We start from the raw sequence: 19,005 nt of genomic DNA on the forward strand, positions 1-19,005 counted from the left end.
TAATCAATATAGCTTTTAAGAGATGATTCCCCCTTTGCGCTGTTTGTGCTGCTCAGAGTACAATACATTCCTAATCCATGACTAGGCTTCCAAAGTACACAATAAAATGAATAGTAATGATAGTAAAAAGTGTGCAGCTTCTTTTATTCAGACAGTCTTTGTATTACTTTAGTGCTGGATTTTCCAGCTGGATTCCTATTATACATGGAAAATAAAGACAGTTATTTTATAAGAAAAAAAAATCTTAACAATAAATAAATAAATAAAAAGTAGCAAGCTCATGTTTAAAAATAAATCATATTATTCTGGGGTGCAACTGCAGAACGACTCCAGCTAGATAGATTTAAACAACAACTCAGCTGGAGCATGGACAGGGCAGCAGACAGCTCGCTAAAAATAGATTAATCCTAATTACAGCCACACTTCTACTTTTCCAAGGTTTCCTGTTTCACTTGTGGTGACAAAGGCCCTGAATGGAGGGGGGAATTAGGGCCATTGGGGCAGGTGGGGACTCGTGGTCCCTTGGCCAAGGTGACACGAGGGGCAGCCCCGGCGCTGGCCCTGGGGGCTCCGAGGGGACAGGACACGAGCACAGGTCAGGGACCGGCCTTGGAAACCTGCCTGGCCCGTAGAACAGGAGGAAACTGCAGGACTAAACCCCTGGGAAACAAAACGTTCGGATAATAAGTGACTTTCTGGTAAAGTATTGTAAAATAACAACTTTCCTACAGGCATTCTGATCTACTTTTAAAACACTTGGAGAATCACCTCAGTATTATTTTGCTTACAGCTCATGAGAAAATACTTCCTTTTACTTTTTTTTGAGATTCCTTGTGCTGAAATGTGGGATTCGGGCCGTGCTTTTTGAGACAGACCCCGCGGGCAGCGGGGACGCTCCGGGGCTCGGGTGCTCACCGGGGCGCAGGGCGCTGCAGCTCCCGGCTCCCACATCCGTCATCTTCGTCGTGGAGTTTGGGGCTGTTCTCAAATCCACATTTGTCAGTCCCCCAAGTTCCACCCTAGACAAGAAAATTCCCCATTAAAAATTTCACCAAACTTTGTATGGCAAAGCAATATTTTCTATCCTTTGGGAAACAAGAGATGGAGGAGAATTTTGCTTCAACACAGTCCTAAGCATCAATTTGTGTTCCGCTTCCTCCGAGACCTCATCCGAGATGAGACCTCCTTTTTTCCCACTCTTTTGCAGGCTGCTTATGACCCAGACTGGTTCAAGCCTCGCACAGCCGGGATATACATTATTTAAGTAGGGATATACATTATTTTGGCCAGGGATGAACTGTCCTTGTTTGCACAGTACTTAGCCAGTCTGGCCTCTGGATCTCAGCTGAGGCTTCTAGCTGCTTCTAAAAATAAATAATTATAAGCTAGTATCTTTTTAAAGTACTTTTACGAGAAAGGGAGCAAGAGGAACCTCCTTTTCCAGCTGTTTTCTCCCCAGACTACCAAGAAATTTTTGCACGCTGTTTCCAAACTTTCTGCTCAGTTGTCATCTCCAACCTTTCCTAAAACAAGGGCGCAGCAGGATAATCCTTAGGAAGGATATTTTGCACTTCCAAATCAGCTTCCATTTGAGGACCACAAATGATTTCTAAAATCCAAGCTAGCAAAACGAAACTTAATCTAAAAATTATTTTTGTTAGCTTCAATCTTTTTCAATCTCTCAAAAGCTAAATTAGATTTAGATCTCTTCTGACAAATTTTAATGCAAAACTTCTCTTTGTTATTAAAAAAAAAAAAAAAGGTGTCATTTTCGCAGGGTATTTTTGGTTTTCTTATTTGAGCAACTGATTAGTCATATTAGTCCACTGTAGCTATTTTCTTCCCTTTCCAGAGTGGGAAACCTGTGTTTTGAATGATTCCCTTGGATAATTCATAAAGCAGAAAACAACATTGAACACCATCGAACAAAACATGAAAATACTTCCAGCTTTGCTCCTGCTGCTGCCAACTGCTTCTCCTCACAGCACAACAAAGCTCCGGCCGGGCCTGCCAGGTATCGTCTTTCCCCTCGGAAGGAGGACGGACACCTGACGACCGGCTCTCGACTCACTAGGAAATGCAGAGGTTGCTCCACGCCAGCCCCACAGCAGCCTTCGCCCATCCCTCATTTTTTTTTCCCTCAAACAGGAAGGTTTTATGCTGGATGCTGAGGATGCTGGTGGTCAGGGTGCCTGGGCATCCTTTTCTGTGCAGATTTGCAAACTGAACATCAAGAGCAGGTAACTGGACTCTAAATTCGGGTGCAGAATTTAGCTCGGATTTAGCTCGAGAGCTGCTGCTTAGTATTCAGGGCATGGGAGCTCGGAGCCCTCGGAGCTTACACAAGGCGTCAGCATTTCGGGCACACACGCAATAAATAGGGAGGTGCAGAGCAGAGGGGCCTCGTTGGGCTGCATTCCTGCAGCGGGATCATTCCTGCTGGCACCCGGATTTCTATTTCGGAAGACGGGGGGAGTCAACCCGCAAACGCGGCGCCGCCGGCACCCCGGCTTTCTCGCGGGCTCGGGTGTGCGCCGGGGGCTGCGGCGCTGCATGCGGCGCTGCCTGCGGCGCTGCTCCCCCGTCACCCGCAGCCGCCTGTCCGCACGTAACCATGGAAACCCGGATCCTCCGCCGGGGGGGGGCACGGCGGCGGCACCGCGTTGGCGACAGCCGGCCCGGCGCGGAGGGCTCCGGTTCGCGTCGTTCCCGGGGCGGGAGGGCGAGGAAGAGCGCGGGCGCCGCGCGGCGCCGTTGGCTCCTTGGCAACCGCGCCGGGTGCTCCCGAGCCCGCGGGATGCGCGCGGCACCGGGGAGGAAGCAGCTAGAAAGAACGGATGGGGGAAAAATCCCCGCTTGCAAACAGCCTCCTGTGGGTGTTAGAACCCGGGATCGTCTCATTCCTCACTGCCATTTCTTTGCAATGTTCCTCAGGCAGCAAAAATCAGTAGAAAACTTGCGTTTGATGTGAGACCTTCAGAGGGAAGAGCAGTGGAGCCCCGGCGGGAGCTGGCAGATGTCCCTGGGACAGACGTCCCCTGTGCGGGACGTGCCTGCGCCCAGCACTTACTGGTCCTCAAGAGAACACGGTTTCGGATTTGGGAAAACATCCGTCTTCAGAAAGACGTTACCTGACCCCTGTGATGCTTCGTAAGACCAAGGAGAAAATAGAAAAGACAAGGAACCCTGCACCTTGCTGCGCTTCACCCCGGGTTACCTGCACGGAGATGCCAAAACCAGAGATCTAACAGGTTGTCTTCATAAAGTCTTTAAAAACAAGGTAAGAGGAAGGGATGTATAGATCTCAAGTAATGAGGAAGGTGACGATTCTAAAATCACTATTGACTAGATTATTAAAGGAACAGGATCACAGAAGCAGCGTCCCCAGGGGACACAGGCTGGTCTGGAAGGACCCGCCACCTTCCGATGGCCTGCGGGGAAAACCGGCTTTCCATCTCCACGGTAACCGTGTTCTTAAAAGCAGTTTTAATGCAATTTGTTTTCTGTTCTTGCAGCCTCTTTACTAGTTTTAGAATTGAGCGGTGACGGCGGAAGCGCTGGTGCCACTAGAAGAGCCGCTGCGTCTGGGGCTGCAAGGGCTGAGCAGAGGTTTTGTCCCTCCGAGGAGGTATCGGGGCTCATCCCTGAGCTCCGTATGTGCTCAATGACGGCCAAGCTGAAGCGAATTCCCTGCAGGAGCCTGCAAAAGGCATCGGCATCTCTCCGGGCTCCCCTCGCAGGGGAGGGAAGCAGCTACTCCTAGCAAAGGGGCCATGGATTCCTATGGATATATTCCAGAGAGCCCTGGCTTGCAAAGGTAATATCATTTTCGGTAATTATCCATGCCGGGCTCTGTATCTTTTAGCATCAAGACATCTTTTAGTGTCTTCTCTTTCTCAAAGGCATATTAAAAAGAATTAACAGGCTAATTTATAGTATTATAAAACCCCGCTCTAGTTTAACAGAGAAATATGGAGAAAGGGAATGATCTTGACTGCAAGGCCTTACTCACATGGACCAGGAACACTGGTCCAAGAACTGCAGGATACTTTGCTAGCAGCAGATAGTGCAGGTCAGAAACACTGTCAAAATGGGCAGCGTATGGAAACAAGTCCGTGCAAAAGAAAGTTAAGCCTCTTAAATATTAACGTTCCAAAAATAAACACTTGTTTATATAATGATTGGGTCACTGCTGCAGAACACAGGAGTTTGCAGCATTGTACCAAAAAAGGCGCTGCAAAATTCAGACCTTGTCTTTCCTAAAGGGCACTGAGCAGGCTCCCAAGTGCCACCTCCCACCCCGGGGGTTTTACTCTTTGTTTTTCCCCTGGGCCCATGGACATTCACACCTGCTAAGCACTTGCTTTGGAAATGAACCCTGCATCTGAGATCTTGAGCCTTTCTGCTCATTAAAACATCCATTGGGGTAGATAGGGGGTGGAAAAGCAAGATTGCTGGCACTAAGGTAATACATATACATGCAAAACAGAATAATTTGCTGGAGCTTTTGAGCTGCAGAGTATCTCTAGACAGCCTTTTGCCAGGTTATGGGACACACCTTTATTTATTTATTTTAAGAAAAGAGCACGGAGGAACTTAATCCAAACTAAATATTTAAGCAAATAGCAATTAACTAACAAGGATCAATGGCAAACAGTCCTAGTCCCGGGCTCAACTGGGAGTCCCGAGCCCATTTAGCTGGGCTAAAGCTGCCCGAGGGGAAAAGCAAGTTTACTGAGCAAACTTTGCCTCAGCCACCTCGTTAGAACAGCAGTCTACAAACAGAAACTGCATCGTTCTGAGCAAGAGGGGGAAAAGGAGCAGGAGCACTGCATGGAAGCTGGGATGCTTTCCGGAGCCTCCCTGCAACAAGCGTGTGGGAGCAGGAGGGCGCAGAGCAGACCCTGAGCACCGAGGATACACGGGGAAGGAGCGAGGCCACGTGGAGATGTCCCCACGCGGAGCCGCTGGCCCAGGTGCCACCCAAACCCGCTCCTGTGTCACCGGGATGGTTTAACCCCCCGGTTGCCCTGGCGAGGCGCAGCCCGTTCCCATTTGCTGCAACTTGTGCGTCTGCAGGAGCCCCGGGGGAGCAGAGGCCGCTGCAGCCTCCTCCTCCTCCTGCTCCTTCTCCACCTCCTCCTTCTCCTCCTCCTCCTCTTTCTTCTCCTCCTCCTCCTCTTTCTCCTCCTCCCCCTCCTCCTCCTTCTCCACCTCCTCCTCCTCCTCCTCCTTCTCCTCCTCCTCCTCCTCCTCCTTCTCTACCTCCTTCTCCACCTCTTCCTCCTCCTCCTTCTCCTCCTCCTCCTCCTCCTCCCCGTTTAGCGCCCCTGTGCGCGCGTCCCGCGCTCTCTGCGCGGAGGATGCGCCGAGCCCCGCTCCGCGCGCAGGGGAAGCGGCTCCCGGGGCCGCGCGCGCTGCGCACCGGGCTCCGGTCCCGGCTCCCTCCCGTTACCTGCGCGGCGGCTCCTGGCGCGCAGCATCCGCGGCCCCGGTGCGGTCCCCGCGCTCCCGCTGGCTGCGGCGGGCGCAGCGCGGCCGCCCCCGCGCCGGGCGGAGCGGAGCGCGGCCGAGGGCCCCGCGCGGGGACTACAAGTCCCAGGAGGCAGCGAGGAGCCCTGCGCCAGCGCGGCCGCCTCTCCGCGTCCCCGGGAGCTCTGGGGCCCGGGCCGGCCCGGAGCTGGTGCCGTGATCGCTGCAAAACGCGGCCGGAGAGAAACGCGTTTCTCAGGGTCGCGCTCGCGGTGTCGCGTTGTGGCTGCCCCTGTGCTGCAGCTCCCGGTCCTTCCAGGGGTTTATTGCCACCTCTTCTTGGTGGGAAGCGAATCATCCCCGTTCCGCATGGGGGAAACACGGATTAAGTGATTCGCTGACAGCCCGGAGGAACCTTGCGCTGGGCGGGCTCTGTCGCAGCCGCCAGGCACAGACTGTCCCCGTGTCCCCGCGCAGTCGCTCAGCGCTGCCTCGAAGGCGCCCGTGGCACCCAGAGCAAGGCAGCAGCTCCCTGTCAGGCACCCAATGCCTTGGAAATTCCCCAAAGATGCCAGGTCACAGCCTGGATCTTCCTGGGAACGGCCTGGGAGCCGGAGGTAGCGGGCGCAGCACCCGCCTCTGCCCGCGCACTGCGGGGATAATCCGGAGCAAGGAGGTCAAGGGGCCGCGGTGGCTCCTGCGTCACCGGCCTCCAGGCCACCCTGTCCCCTTGGAATCGCCTCCTGGCACCGCCACGGGAGCTGCCTCTCAGTGGGGCTGTGATAAATCTAGCAAGACATCCTTGTGCGGGTCTCACACACACGGGAAAACAGAACAAAAGAAAAAAGAAAAGAAAAGCAGCTGTGGGCAGCAGAATTTGGGATGAAGCGGAACGGCCTGAGCCTGCGTTGCTCTTTCAGCATCAGGGCTGCGAAGCAGGACTCAAGGCCCCTTCCTTAATGGAAAAGGCAGGAAGGATCCCCAGGTATTTTAGGTGGTGCTTCCTCCCCTGGCGTTCATAGCCCAGGGATTCCTCAGTATAAAACCAGGCAGTTTTAATGAACTTGAGCAAATAAACAGTTGCAAGGAAAGGAGTCCGCTCTCTTCCTTGCCCAGCAGCTTTGGTCCCTAGAACTGCTTTCGTGGGTCCTTTTAAACTGTTTTTTTTTTAAAACAAAAATATAGCATTAGTGGTGCAGAGTCCCTCATGAGATTGTGACTCCACCAGCAGGTTCCTTTTATGAAAGTCAGAATATTGCACAGACCCCTTTGTCCATGAGTTATATTGAGCCAGTGTAAAAAAAGGAAAAGAGTTTTCTGGATGATTTCCCTTTAATAAGCTATTAAGAACTTGTACGGCTAATTAAACTATTAATTAGACATCTTATCATTCCTCAGCACGCTCACATGTTGCCAAAGCAGCACTAAGGCTTCGGGGCAAGTGGAAGATAAGAGAAGAAGGAAGATGCAAACAAGAAGATTAAAAACAAAATCACAAGTGAAAAAAGCAACTCTAGCAAATAAATAAGGCAGGGTAATGTACTGCCATTTACAGGAATAAAGAAGATAGAGCCCGAAGGTAAATTTACTTGGTGGAGGCCCTTGGGGCAGCTTATGCATCTTGTGCAAGACAAAAGAAACATGCTCTAAAGCTTCCCAAACCCCTTTTTTCTGCAGTTAGGCGGAGAAACCAGAACTAGTCTCCTTTTCCTTTTTTTTCCTCCCAACAAATCAATTTTCTATGAGAAAACTGAGAGAAAATTGTGGGTTTCTTTTCCCCAAGAAGAAAAGCATGTCAGATTTTTCAACAGGATAAATTTTAAGCATGTAATTTTCCTCCTCCTGCTGGATCCTTGAAAACTGTCCCCAAACGTCCACGTGGAGCCTCGAGCCCCATCTCGTGCTCGCCCCCATCGCCATCCCCAGCACGTTGAGGTGCTTTAGAGCCCGGTTCCTCCGTGTCCGTCTTGGACAGTTTATCTCGAGGGAAAGTTAATCGCATTTACTGCTGTTACCACAAATCAAAACACCAGCAAATTAAATGGATTTGAAGGCTAGCATTAAAGGCAGGATTAAAACACCTGTGAAGCGCCTGTAATGCAAATAGTTGTAAATATACATATTTTTCCCCCCTTAGGATGGAAAAGCTCCAAACAAATGTTATTCCCTTTGCTTGGAAGGCAAAGACGGAACCATCCCATCACTGCAAGCAGTGATGCACTCCATGCTGCTTCTCCCATTGCTCCTCTCGAGGTTTTAGCAGAAGACCCTATCGCACCCGGCCATTTCTGCATTCTTTTTGCTCCAATTAAAAAGCTCACATGGTCTCGGAGCAGATGGTGCAGCAAATATTGTACAGCTCCCACGCAAATTTGGGAGAAGGAGGCATTTAGCAAGCAGATGGAAAGTGGAGTGACGGAAACTTCGTTTCAGATGTTGACTGCTCCACGAACAGGAGCCTGGAGGCCCCTGTCCGCATTTCCCCTTTCCCAATGCAGTTTTTGGCAGTGTTGTGGCTGCCCTGTCCATGCGTGGAAGTGCCGTGGGATAACGTGGAGCATCGGGACCACTTGGCTCAGCCTGTGACCCGGAGCCACGGCCGCTGCACGAGCACCAGCTCCGAGGAAGGTGCCCGATGCCTTAGCAGAGCACAGCCAGCAGGTAGCAGCATTGCTTTATGGATATAGATATATATTTTTATTTATTTATATATATATATATATATCTCCCAGCCTGTTTCCACTGTGGTTGCAAAGCCACGCGAAACCTTGGTGAATTGCAGCCTAAAAGTTCCTTCCCGGTTGGCCGCAGGGTGCCGTGACGTGTGCTGGGATTAGGCACACACCTGTTATAATTCAGAGAAATTGCATTTCTGCATCCTCTAAACTAAATTGCAAAGGGCAGTGCACCCATAGGGGTAAGCTTTTTTATATGAATTTTGAGGGAGAAAACACCTTTGAAGGCACCAGGCAGACGGTGGTGTCGTCCCGGGGCCGCTGCAGGAGCTGTCCCGCGGCTCGAGCAGGATTCACGCTCCCGGAGAAGGAGGCTGCACATTCCCAAGAGCCTCCCAAGCTCCCACATGGATGGGGTAGATATGGAGTATTTATGGGTATGAAGTCTTGCCCCTAGTTTTGAACCCTGCTGAGGGCACCAGCGTTGATCCGTGTTGCTCATTTGCTACTGGATCACAGCCAGCTTTAGGCTGGAACTTGTGTTATTTATGTGTACCCAAAGACCCCATAATAATAATAATAAAGCAGAACGGAAGAGCAGAGGCGGCCTGGTGGTCGCCAGCCCGTCGCGTGCCAACGCGAGGCTCCCACCAGCCCAGCCGGCCCTTTTCCACCCGCCCTGTCCCTGCTCGGCCGCTTTGGCGTTTCCGTGCAGGGACCGGTGCAGGAAGAGCTCGTGTTTTGCCAGAGCCACTGGCTGCAGCCCCGCTGTCCTGGGCTGTCCTGGGCTGTCCTGGGCTGTCCTGGGGCCCTCCACGCCGTGAGACCCGCGCCTGGTCCAGGACCGGAGCTCTGGGCTCCGGTGGTACCGGGGAGATGAGCGGTTGCCAAAAAAACACCCCAAATGACAAGAAAACAGCCCAAAGCCTGCAAAACGCACACCGTGCTCAGTTCATTCCCTTCCCAGAGCTTCCCGTAATTGGGGCAGAAGCTTCCCTGTCTTTACCAAGGGGCAGGGCTGTGGGATGTCTCCAGTTCCCACGGGAGCATCCGTGCTCCAAGCCAACACGCAGCCCTGTTTACCCAGCAGAAAGGTCCTGAACAACCACAAACAAGCAAACGAGGCTCAATAACACATCTGGCTGGCCCTGCCGAAGGTTTTTGTTGTTGTTGTTGGAAGACAGGGAAAAGGCGCAAAGAACAAGGCGCAGCTTTTAGTCATCCCGTGTCTATTGCAAAACATCGGCTCGGAGAGGCGTTGTCCTCCCGTCGCGCTGGCACGACGTTCATCCCGGGGGATAACCGGCCGGTGTTCCAAGAACACAGCAGAGGAGGCGAGTTTTAACGCTGTTTGTTTCTTTTCCAATGGAGCTTATTTACAGTTAGGTTTGGAGAAGCAATTCACACAAAGAAGAACCTAAAACCCTGGGAACCGCCCACAGGTGACCCAGGCAGTGTGGGGGGATGAGCCCTTCACTCCTTCAAATCCAAGGGGATGCGGGAGCATCCCGAAACCCCCGAGCCTCCGTGTCCAACCTGGGGTCCTCCCAGGCTTGGGGCACCCCTGTCCTCGGCCGCAGGGCAGAGGCTGGACTTGCTCCTGCACGAGGATTCCCATGTTGGCCTTTGGCTACTGAAAAGCGGGGAAAAGCCCCTCTGTTTCCATGTGCCCATAGCAGAATGTGGAGGGAAAAGCATCCCTGGCAGAACTAGGGGCTCTCTCTAGCCTGTGAGACCCCTTTTTCTCATTCAGCTGGGGGTCCCCTGGCACCTTTTCCTCCCCAAATCCCACTCTGACGTGAGAGCTGCTCCCGTGCCGCAGGAGAAGGGACGCGGTGGCCGGTGGCACGTGCAGAGCTGTGCACGGCGGTGTCGGGTGCTCTCCCATCACACGCGAGTGATCGATCACCCGCTCTGCCTTGTCAAACACTGGCTGAGATGAAGAGACCAGGGAAGATGTTTTACTGTAAAACAACCACCTGCATACCGGGAGGATTAGAAAATATGAGTTCAAGGTCTATTCACATTTCAACCTTCAATTCCACATGGAGAGTTTTACATACAGCTGCAGGAGAGTCTACAGGAGCTAAACACTAAAAAAAAAGACATAAAGTACAAAAAGGGGCTTGACATCCTTAAGGAAGAAAAACAAAACTGCACTTAAATGTAGAGACTAGATTAAAACCAACTTTTATATGCAAAATTCCCTGAAACCTGAGAGGGTTTTGTCATTGAAACCTTAACTACTGCAACCAGCCCAACTCCCAGCCCTTGGTCTCTTGGGTCAAGGACTCCGATGGCCACGTGGTGCCTCCGTCGCTCGTGGTGCTCTTTTGGTGTGGAAACCAGGGGGATGTGGTGACATGGCTGCCCTGGGGGGACACAGTGACGTTGGGCTCCGGTTCTGGGGCTTTGGGCTGGTGGAAAGTCCCTGCCCCAAGTGAAGCAGCTCAGCGAGTCCCTGGTGTCCGCGGCCGTGTGCGGCCCCCGCTCACATCTCGGTGTCGGCCACGCCGTGCTGCTTGGCCGAGCAGCCGTTGGCGGAGGCCGCCTGGCCCGTGCCGTTCTCCTGAGCGCCGCCGTTGGCGTTGGCCTTCTCGGGAGGCTCCGCCGGCTCGTGCGAGGCCGTCGTGAGCATCGTGTTGCCCTGGCTGTCGCTCTCCAGGTAATACGGGTCTTCCCCCTGGACGGGGCGGGAAGCAAAAGCAGCGTTAGCGAGGGCACGGGACCCGGATGGGGACCCCGCATCCCGCTCCTCCGCGGGACGGAGGGACCGGAGCCAGACTACGGGGCAAGGAGCCCAGCCAAAAACTCCATCCTTCCCTTTCTTCCATCTGGAAAGAGAAGCCGTCAGGTTCTGCAAGCCAACCCAGCTCCGCTTCCCGCTCCAGCTACGCAAGGATCCCCAGGGAATGGGGACGATGAGGTTTCCTTCCTGCTCCTCCTGCCCAGAGGAGCTGCAGGGGGGACATGGGCTGCAGAGCGGTACCTGCGGCCAGACCTGTCCATGTTGGAGCCACAGGGAGGCTGGAGAGCAGGAGCAGAGCAGCCCCCTCGGGCTCCAGCGCCAACCGGCTGCCCGGCCCCTTCCCTGGCCCTTGGTGCTGGCAAAGGGACACGTGTGACACCTAGAAACTGTCCCCATCTTCTACTCATGCACCTAAATTCACATTGATGGGTATTGGCTGAACCCGCTGGGCAACGAAGCTCAACGAAGCTTCCCCGATCAGAGCGGTGCCTGTCCCGCTGCGGTCCGTGCCCGGAGGAGGACACGGCTTCCCTTCCTCGGGACTCACATCCCTGCGAGCCATGAGCGAGAAGTTGCCCTCCGGGCTCAGCCCCTCTGCAAAGAGCAAGAGCGGAAATAGGAAAATGCCTTCTTTCTTTCGTGATATATTTTATTAATCATTATTAACTGAGGGGAGAAATAACTTTTGTTACAGCATTGGTACAAGGCAGACACACAGCCCATCCTTAAATGCTCTGAATGAGACCTTGAAGTCACTTTCAGTGCCCAATTCACAAGGTTTCAGTGTCCCTGCAGGGCTCTTGCTGGATGAGCTCTTACTGCTGAGCAGAAGTGTTCAAGCTACAATAACAGAGAGGAAGGGGCACTTTTCCCAAGGGAGCAATGAATAAAAAGCTAATTCGGGAAGGGAAGAGCGATTTCCTCCCGCCCGGGCTGACCCGGGCTCCTGTCGGCCCTGTTTGTTTGGCTTTCCTGGCCAAACCAGCGCGCTCGTCCAGCCCCTCCTGCCGCGTCTCACCGGGCACGTGGACATGGACACGGCTCCGCGGCCTCCTGCGCCCTACGCGCTGCTTTGCCACCTGTAGGCACTAACCAGCCTCTCCGCCGCGGGGCTCCAGCTCCGCCGCCGCATCAGGAAGTATCCAGCCAAGCCCAGGAACGCCAGCAAGAGCCCGGACGTCACCAAGGCGATCAGCGTCTTCCGAGAAAAGTCCTGGTGGCTCCTCACGCTGCCCCGTCTCAGGGATTTTATTCCTAACTGGAAAAGAAAAACAAAACGCGGAGCCAAGAGGCTCGCAAACAGGAAAGCCGAGCGCCTGCCGAGCGTGCCTGGAGCGCGCAGCGTGGAGAGGAGGAATTCATCAATGTCCGTGGGGTGCTTTGAGGGTGCGGAGTGCCAGTCACCTATGAAGGGTTATTGTTGGGGCCCTCGTGTTTTTGCTTTAGGAAAATAGCATTTTGCAGTAGCCATTTTGGGCATTTTAGTGGCTGCATCTCCGCCCAGGCCACCCCAGCAATCAGCGCCAAGAACTTACCTTCTCCCAGTGGGATTTCTGGAGAACATCTGTGGCAGGATCTGCAATTTTTGCAAGAGGAAAGGCACGTTACGGCGGGGGCGATGCTGCAGGCAGCGTCAGTACCGCTCCGACCCCGCGGCGTTAGCAAGAGCCGTGGAGCGGCAGCCGGGAATACCAAGGGAAGTGACTTTGGGATGTGGCGGAGGCTTCGTGTCCCGCATCCCCTCCCTGTGCCCGTTGCCCACCCCCCGGCACACGCAGCCGTCCCGGGACGGAGCCGCTGACCTGTTTCTCCGACCAGGACGAGGAGCAGGCAGTCCCGCTCCACCTCGGACGCGGCCAGCTTGATGTGGCAGGGGGAAGGGACGCGGCGCGCGCCCTCCTCGCAAACCGCCCGCCATAGGTCGGGGCCCTTCGTGTCTAGAAAGTGTTTCTGCAAAGCGTTCAAGGAGAAAACCATCAGAGCAGCCAAACCCCCTCGTTCCCCATCCCCATTGTAGTGGAGATGCTGCTAACACTGTGCGCACACGTGTTTGCATGCAGCAAAATAAGTCCTGGATGGAGCTGAACCCCCTTCTAGATCCCAGCTCATCGCTGCTTTGTGCCCGGTTCCTTCACCCAGCAACCTGAGATGCTGCTGTCTGTTTCTTGACTCGAGGAGAATAAATGAAAGGATGATATTATTAGCATAAATGTCATTTAAACAGAGTTAAATTTAGCACCTGAATTTCCCGGGCCAGTCCCTGCAATTTTTGGAATGAAAGAGCAGCCTGAGAAGCCCCTATTGTTCCAGCGTCCCAGGCAGGGCTGGGAAAAGAGGGAAATAACAAAGCAAAGTTGGCTTTCCTGTTTAGGAAATGTCTTTGGTGTTTTTGCTAGGTTGCTGATCAAAGGCTGGGGGGAAAAAGAATATAAATTTCTCACATTTTAGAGCTAAGCTGCCTCTTGAATGGGAGAGGAAGAGAAGAGCCACGGCCTCTCCCTTCTGCCTCCCACAGGACAGGCCTGCTCCTGGCTTGGCTTTTCCAACACATCCAGGTTTGGGGACAGGGCCCGGATGGCTCCAACAGGGATGAGCTCCCCGGAGCCTGCTCAGGCCTGAGCCACCTCCAGGCAGGGTGACCGGGTCCCCCCTGTCCCCTCAGGGTCCTACAGCCCCTGCAAGGGTGCAGCATCCTGCAGAGCCTGCCCTTTCCAAGCTGGAATTATCTCCATATCGCACACTAATCATCACATACTCTTAGCTTACAAAAATGCAGAAACTCGTCCATGGGCGAATAACAAATAAATCATTTTCAGCTGTTTCTGCAGCGCTTGGCTTGGCCTTAGGATGGCCAAGATGGAACAACAGCCCCAAGTGTGTGTTTTCCTCTCTCCGCTGTGGAAAGAACTCATTTGCGTGTCAGAGTTTCCCTTTGCAATTAGCAGAGCTGGGTGCCAGCTCATTGCTCATTTGCTTTGGGAAAAGGCAGCAGGAAGGAGAGACGCGCGAAGTCCCTCCTATCTGCTGGCTGCTCCGCTCCCTTATCTGCTCCCCGCTCCATCCGCAGCCTCCTGCTCCGGCTGAGCCGCTTTTTCCCCGTGCTGATTAGCTAAGGTGGGGGCAGGAGAGGCCCGCGGCGGGAAGAGCTCCTGGAAAAACGGGGCAGAAATGCTGCAGTTTCCCTTGATTCGCACGGCGGGAGGTTAAGTGATCAGGCTTAGCACCGTAATATATTCTGTGTATTAAATATGCATTCGTTCATACGGATGTGCACGGGGGCACTTGCAGGATGTGGCGTGTCTAAAATCTGTGCCCTGGAGGAGGGGACGTTGCCACTAGATGGCACCTGGGATCGGAGTCGCTGATTCCCACTGGAGTTTGGCCATGAAATTCTTGCTAAACTGCTGCCTCCATAAACAGGAAGAAGTCTAAGTGCTATTTAATGGGCAATTTATGGAGAGAAGTCAAGTAAGAATTCAGCCATCCTAGGTGGTCTCAACTTGGCTGAGTTAAATTAATCATCGTCATTGGGCATTACCAAGGCTGCTGTCCCCTGGTCCCAGAGCATCTGGCCTCAAGCACTAAAGCTCTGTGTCTGCCCGCCCGCGGCAGAATCTCCTGCTCTTACAAACATTTAATTTTGGGTGTAAAAGACCAAGAGCAGCTACAGAGAGCCTGGGATTCCCTGGAGTCCCCTCAGGACCCGGATCTCCCACCCTTTCCCCTTAAAACAGCTCCTTATTGCAGCCCGTTTTCTTTCCTACAAGGGCAAGGAAAGACTGAGCTGTTCCCGGCAGGGAAGAGGAAGAATAACAGGCAAGGAGGTTTCCTGCTAAACATGATGCAAGATGCAGCAGCAGCTAAACCGCCCCCAGGCCGAACCATGCAAAGGGGGGGCTTCCTGCACCGGGGGTGGCTTGTGTTTCTCCTGGGAGCCGCTGCTCCTGCACAGGATGCTCCTGCACGGGATGCTCCTAGCCCCGCCGCGGTGCCCTCGCGACCTCCCCGAATCCCTCGGCGCAGCGGGATGCTCCGACTCACACACGTGTTGGCCTCCTGGAGCTGCAGGCAGGTGCCTTCCGCCTCTCGCACGTCCTTGACCTGGTGGCAGGCGATGGCCTGCAGGGCGAGCGGCGGCGTCAGCGCGGGGAGAGCGGTGCGCGCGCTCGGCACGCGGCCCCGCGAGCACCGCCCTCACCTGGGAGCCGTTGTCTGCTCTGCTCGGGGTGGCCCCTGGCCGGGACGGGGCGGCAGAGCTGCCCGGAGGCGCCTTGGTCCCCTCAGTGGTCCCCTCAGTGGTCCCTGCGGTGGTCCCCTCGGTGGTCCCTGCGCTTGCCCCCGCGGTTGTCCCCGCGGTTGTCCCCATGGTGGTGCCATCTGGGCTCTGCGTCACCGCTGGGGTCGTGGTGCCGCCGGTCGCCCCCTCCGTGGAGCCGTGCGGGGCGTGGGGGGAGACCGGGCCGGGCCGGGTGCTCGTCCCGGCCGTGGGGCGCCCCGGGGGGCTGGTGGCCGTGGCTGGTGAGCTGGGGGCGCCTGCGGGTTGAGGACATGGGTGAGAAACCCAGACCCTGGCCAGCCCCGCGCGCCCCCAAAGCCCCCAGCCCCAGCACGGGGCTGGCCGGGCCCCCTGGGGCCGCGTTACCGTCACCGGCGCCGTCCTGCGAAGGCTCCACGCGGCTCCCCGCGTCGCTGGCCGTGGGGCGGCTGCTCGGCCCGGCCGGGGCCGCCGCGGCGGACGGAGCGGGCGCCTCCGAGGGGCTCCCGGCGGCCCGGCCTGCGGAGAGGAGGGTGTGAGAGCCCGGCGGGAGCAGCGCCAGGAGCGCCCTGGCCCAGGGAGCGCAAACGGGCTCATTCCAGCTGCAGGGGACCCGGAAAGCCCCTCGCGCTGGCTCGGGAGCAAAAGCGTCTTAGGAGGCAAAGCAGGTCCGAGCACCCGGGCTGCGCTCAGAGCGTGTTCCTTCTCCGGGCGTCACAGAGATGAAACCGCCTTTGCAAGTCAGTGATAACACTTCTCTCCCTTTTTCCTAATCCTTTATATCCTTAAAGATCTATTCCTGCTTTTTCTGGACAGCTCCTGTGCCCTCTCCAGGGCTGTTGCTGCTTCAGATCCTTATCTGGGGACTAAAGAGAAAATACTCAGCAATGTCTCGTCTCACATGTGTTTCTGAGCCCCCACAAAGTGGTTGAATCACTCCGAGCGATCCCTGGCAAGCCAGGAACTGCAGCAGCTGCCCATCACCCCGGCGTCGGGGTGGCAGCGAGGCTGCGCGTGCGCCCGCAGCCCGCCGGGCGTTCCAGCATTGTCCCCAAAGGCATTTTCCAAATGGGGATGTTAACGCTGTGCTGGCTAAGTCCAAATTTTACAAAAAGTGAAAATCTTCAACATCTGTAGCTGGGTTTGGGCTGGGGAGGCCGAGCGCCGCGGGCTCTGCTGGGCCCCACGGGCAATCCCAGGGCTGCCGAGTGCCAGGCACAGGTGTCTGGGTTTCGGCTTTGTTGCAGCTTTTCCTAAAGGAAAAGGCTCTTCCCTCCGGGATCGCTCTTGTCCCTCGCGCGCCCGCGGGACGGGGCGGAAGCGCCGGGAACAATGCGGGGCCTTGACCCCGGCTCCCCCAGCGCCGCGGCCGCCTTTGAGCTGGCCCAGGTGTTTGCAGAAACAACAGGGGGGTTTTAATCACCCCCAGCACCTGGGTGCGACGTGCAGGGAGTTCCCCCGCGCTGGCTCCACCTGCGGCTCACTGCAGCCTTCGGCCTCGTGGGGGCTTCAGGGGAGGGTGGGGAAGGAGGGTGGTGTTTATTGCACTTCACATCCCTCCCGGCTCTGGTGAACCTCAACTGTTTCTTGGTATTGAAGGCTGAGGGGTTTAAGCCAAGTCCTGTGTTCGCCCCGGCAGCACGGGCACACGCAGGAGCGACCGCGTGGGACAGCGCGCGCGGCTGCTCGTCCCGGCTGCATTACGGGAGCTATTTTAGGTGGCTTTTAGAAAGTAAATGCTCTGACATACAAGTTTCTTAAGATATACATGATCTGTAGGGGGTTTCTGCCCCTCGCCTGTGTCCCCAGCTCAACCCGCAGCAGAGCCTGGTGCTGATGACGGTCCCCTCAGCCAGGGGAGCTGCGAGACAGGGCAGGGCCACATTGCTCCGAGTCCCTATTGCTCCGTGTCCCTGTTCCATCGTTCTGGCCTCACAGCTGTTCAGACGGGCGGAGGCTCCTTCCCTCTGGAAAGGGCCGATAAAGACCCTGCCCTCCCCTTCTTCCTCCACCTCCTCCTCCTCCTTCTCATCCTCTTTCTTCTCCTGCTCTGCAGCCCCGGGGCAGGATGTGGGTGTGGGGCTGCCAGGGGGGCAGAGGGCGAAGGCGGCGGGAAGGAGCCGGGAGCGGAACCCGGCCAGGACATCCGTCCTGCATCACCCCGTGCCCGCCGGGAGCATCGCCCCGAACCGCGACACGTTACGGTCCATGCGTGGGGCTGCAACGCGCAGCCCCTTTTGACTCAACAGCTCTCAGAACTGTCCCAATATCTCACAAAGCCAAAGGTGAGTGTGTCTTAAATGTCAAGAAAATATTAAAAAAAAAAAAAAAAAAAACTTAGCACAGCAATAAGTAACAAAAAGAAACAGGCTAAAACTACTTGTATTTGGTGCCAACTTAGACATTCTGATCAGACCATTGCTCGCCTTCCCTAGCAGCAATTTGAACTTGGTGCCGTGGGCAATTGTTGGGTGCTGCTCTGCACATCCCCAGCTGTCACCCCTGCCCTTTCCTTGGGCGGCAAAGGGAACATGCAAGAAACAGCAGTACAAAAAGCACCAGGTCCCTTGGGCAGCTCCAGGCGCTCGCACGCGCGCGAGGCCGGCAAGGAGAGCTGCGCTGGACCAGAAACCGGCGGCCCTTGGCTCCCGGCCCGGCACAGGGTGTAGCACCGAGAGCTGCTTCGTGTCTTTATTACCTCATGGTTGGATTTGGGACAGAAATGATAATGTTTCCCTCAAATATAACCCTTTCAAAAATGCAACCTAGAGAAAATCTCTACATTGCCATTCAGTTATTTTAAAAGATACTATGCGTTTTTGAAGAACTGGAGGATTTTAATATTTGTGGAGGTTCAGCTGATTTTCAGAAACCCTTTACTTGCTGGCACCAGCCAAAAGGGGGTTACCTGGCCCGGCCGCAGCGGAGGGCTGGCTCGGGCTGCACCGTGCGGCTGCGCCGGCAGCATCGGCACCCGCAGGGTCGGCGCTAACGGTCCCCCCGCCGCCTCCCTGCGCCCTGGGGGTTTCTGCCCGCGGTGCCTCTGCACGCAGAGGTCCCTTCCCGGCTCTGTCCCCAGCCGGGCTCCGTTTGCAGCTGCAGGCGGCTCCCCGGGACGGTCGTTTCGTGGCTCCCCCGCACCGGGTTCGGAGGAGGCCGCCCGGGCGCTCCCGTCGCGCTGTCCCGCTCCGGCTCGGCCCGTACTCACCCCACAGGGTCGCGGCGCAGCACGCGAGCCAGAGCAGCTGCCTCCCCTCCATGGCGGTGCCGGGGCTGCGGGGACGGCCCGGGACGGTCCGAGACGGCGGGGACGGTGCGGGGAGGACCCGGGACGGCGGGGACGGTGCGGGGAGGACCCGGGACGGTTCGGGACGGCCCGGGACGGCGCGCGGCGCTGCCGCTCTGCTCCGCGGCCGCTCGCAGCCCTGACCGGCGCGGCGGGGCGGGGGGGTTCCCGGCGCTGCGGATGCCGAGGTGGAGTCTGGCCGCGCCGTCCTGCCCCGCGCCGGGACCCGCCGCTGCAGCCCCGGCTGCCCCCGGCCCCCGCGCTAAATCACTGCATTAAACCACTGCCCTTCGCAGCACCCGCTCCGGCTACGAGGAGCCAACGGTCGCACCGGGGATGAGAATTTCTTAAACTTCCCTCGACGGGAGCAGCGCCGGCAGGACCGGCTGCCCCAGCGCCGCGGGCGGAGCAGCCACCCCAAACCCCATTTCGATGCTGCCGTTTTCCCAGCAGGTGAAGGAAAGAGCTCAGGGCTGGGGCGTCCTCACCGAGCTGGGGACGAGTCACCCCGTTAGCATCACCCAGCTCGACTCCCATCAGCACCGAAGCCGCCTGCGGGCAGAGGGAC

General features: G+C 56.1%; 1 protein-coding gene across 1 annotated transcript; it reads right to left on the minus strand.

Annotated features, from left to right (window-relative positions):
* Positions 1–10,638: 10,638 nt before the first annotated feature.
* On the minus strand, positions 10,639–18,411 carry CD34 (CD34 molecule). The gene is made up of 8 exons (XM_088526928.1): positions 18,360–18,411; positions 15,539–15,670; positions 15,290–15,429; positions 14,938–15,015; positions 12,699–12,846; positions 12,432–12,472; positions 11,990–12,154; positions 10,639–10,830 (listed from the first exon to the last, which is right to left on the minus strand). Exons 1-8 carry the CDS (start codon positions 18,409–18,411, stop codon positions 10,639–10,641), a joined length of 948 nt encoding a protein of 315 aa, XP_088383054.1.
* Between the last annotated feature and the right edge of the window lie 594 nt (positions 18,412–19,005).

The sequence above is a fragment of the Tinamus guttatus genome, unplaced genomic scaffold (assembly GCF_059628265.1).
Source record: "Tinamus guttatus ecotype Peru unplaced genomic scaffold, ASM5962826v1 Tinamus_guttatus_pri_ptg000259l, whole genome shotgun sequence".
NCBI lineage: Eukaryota > Metazoa > Chordata > Aves > Tinamiformes > Tinamidae > Tinamus > Tinamus guttatus.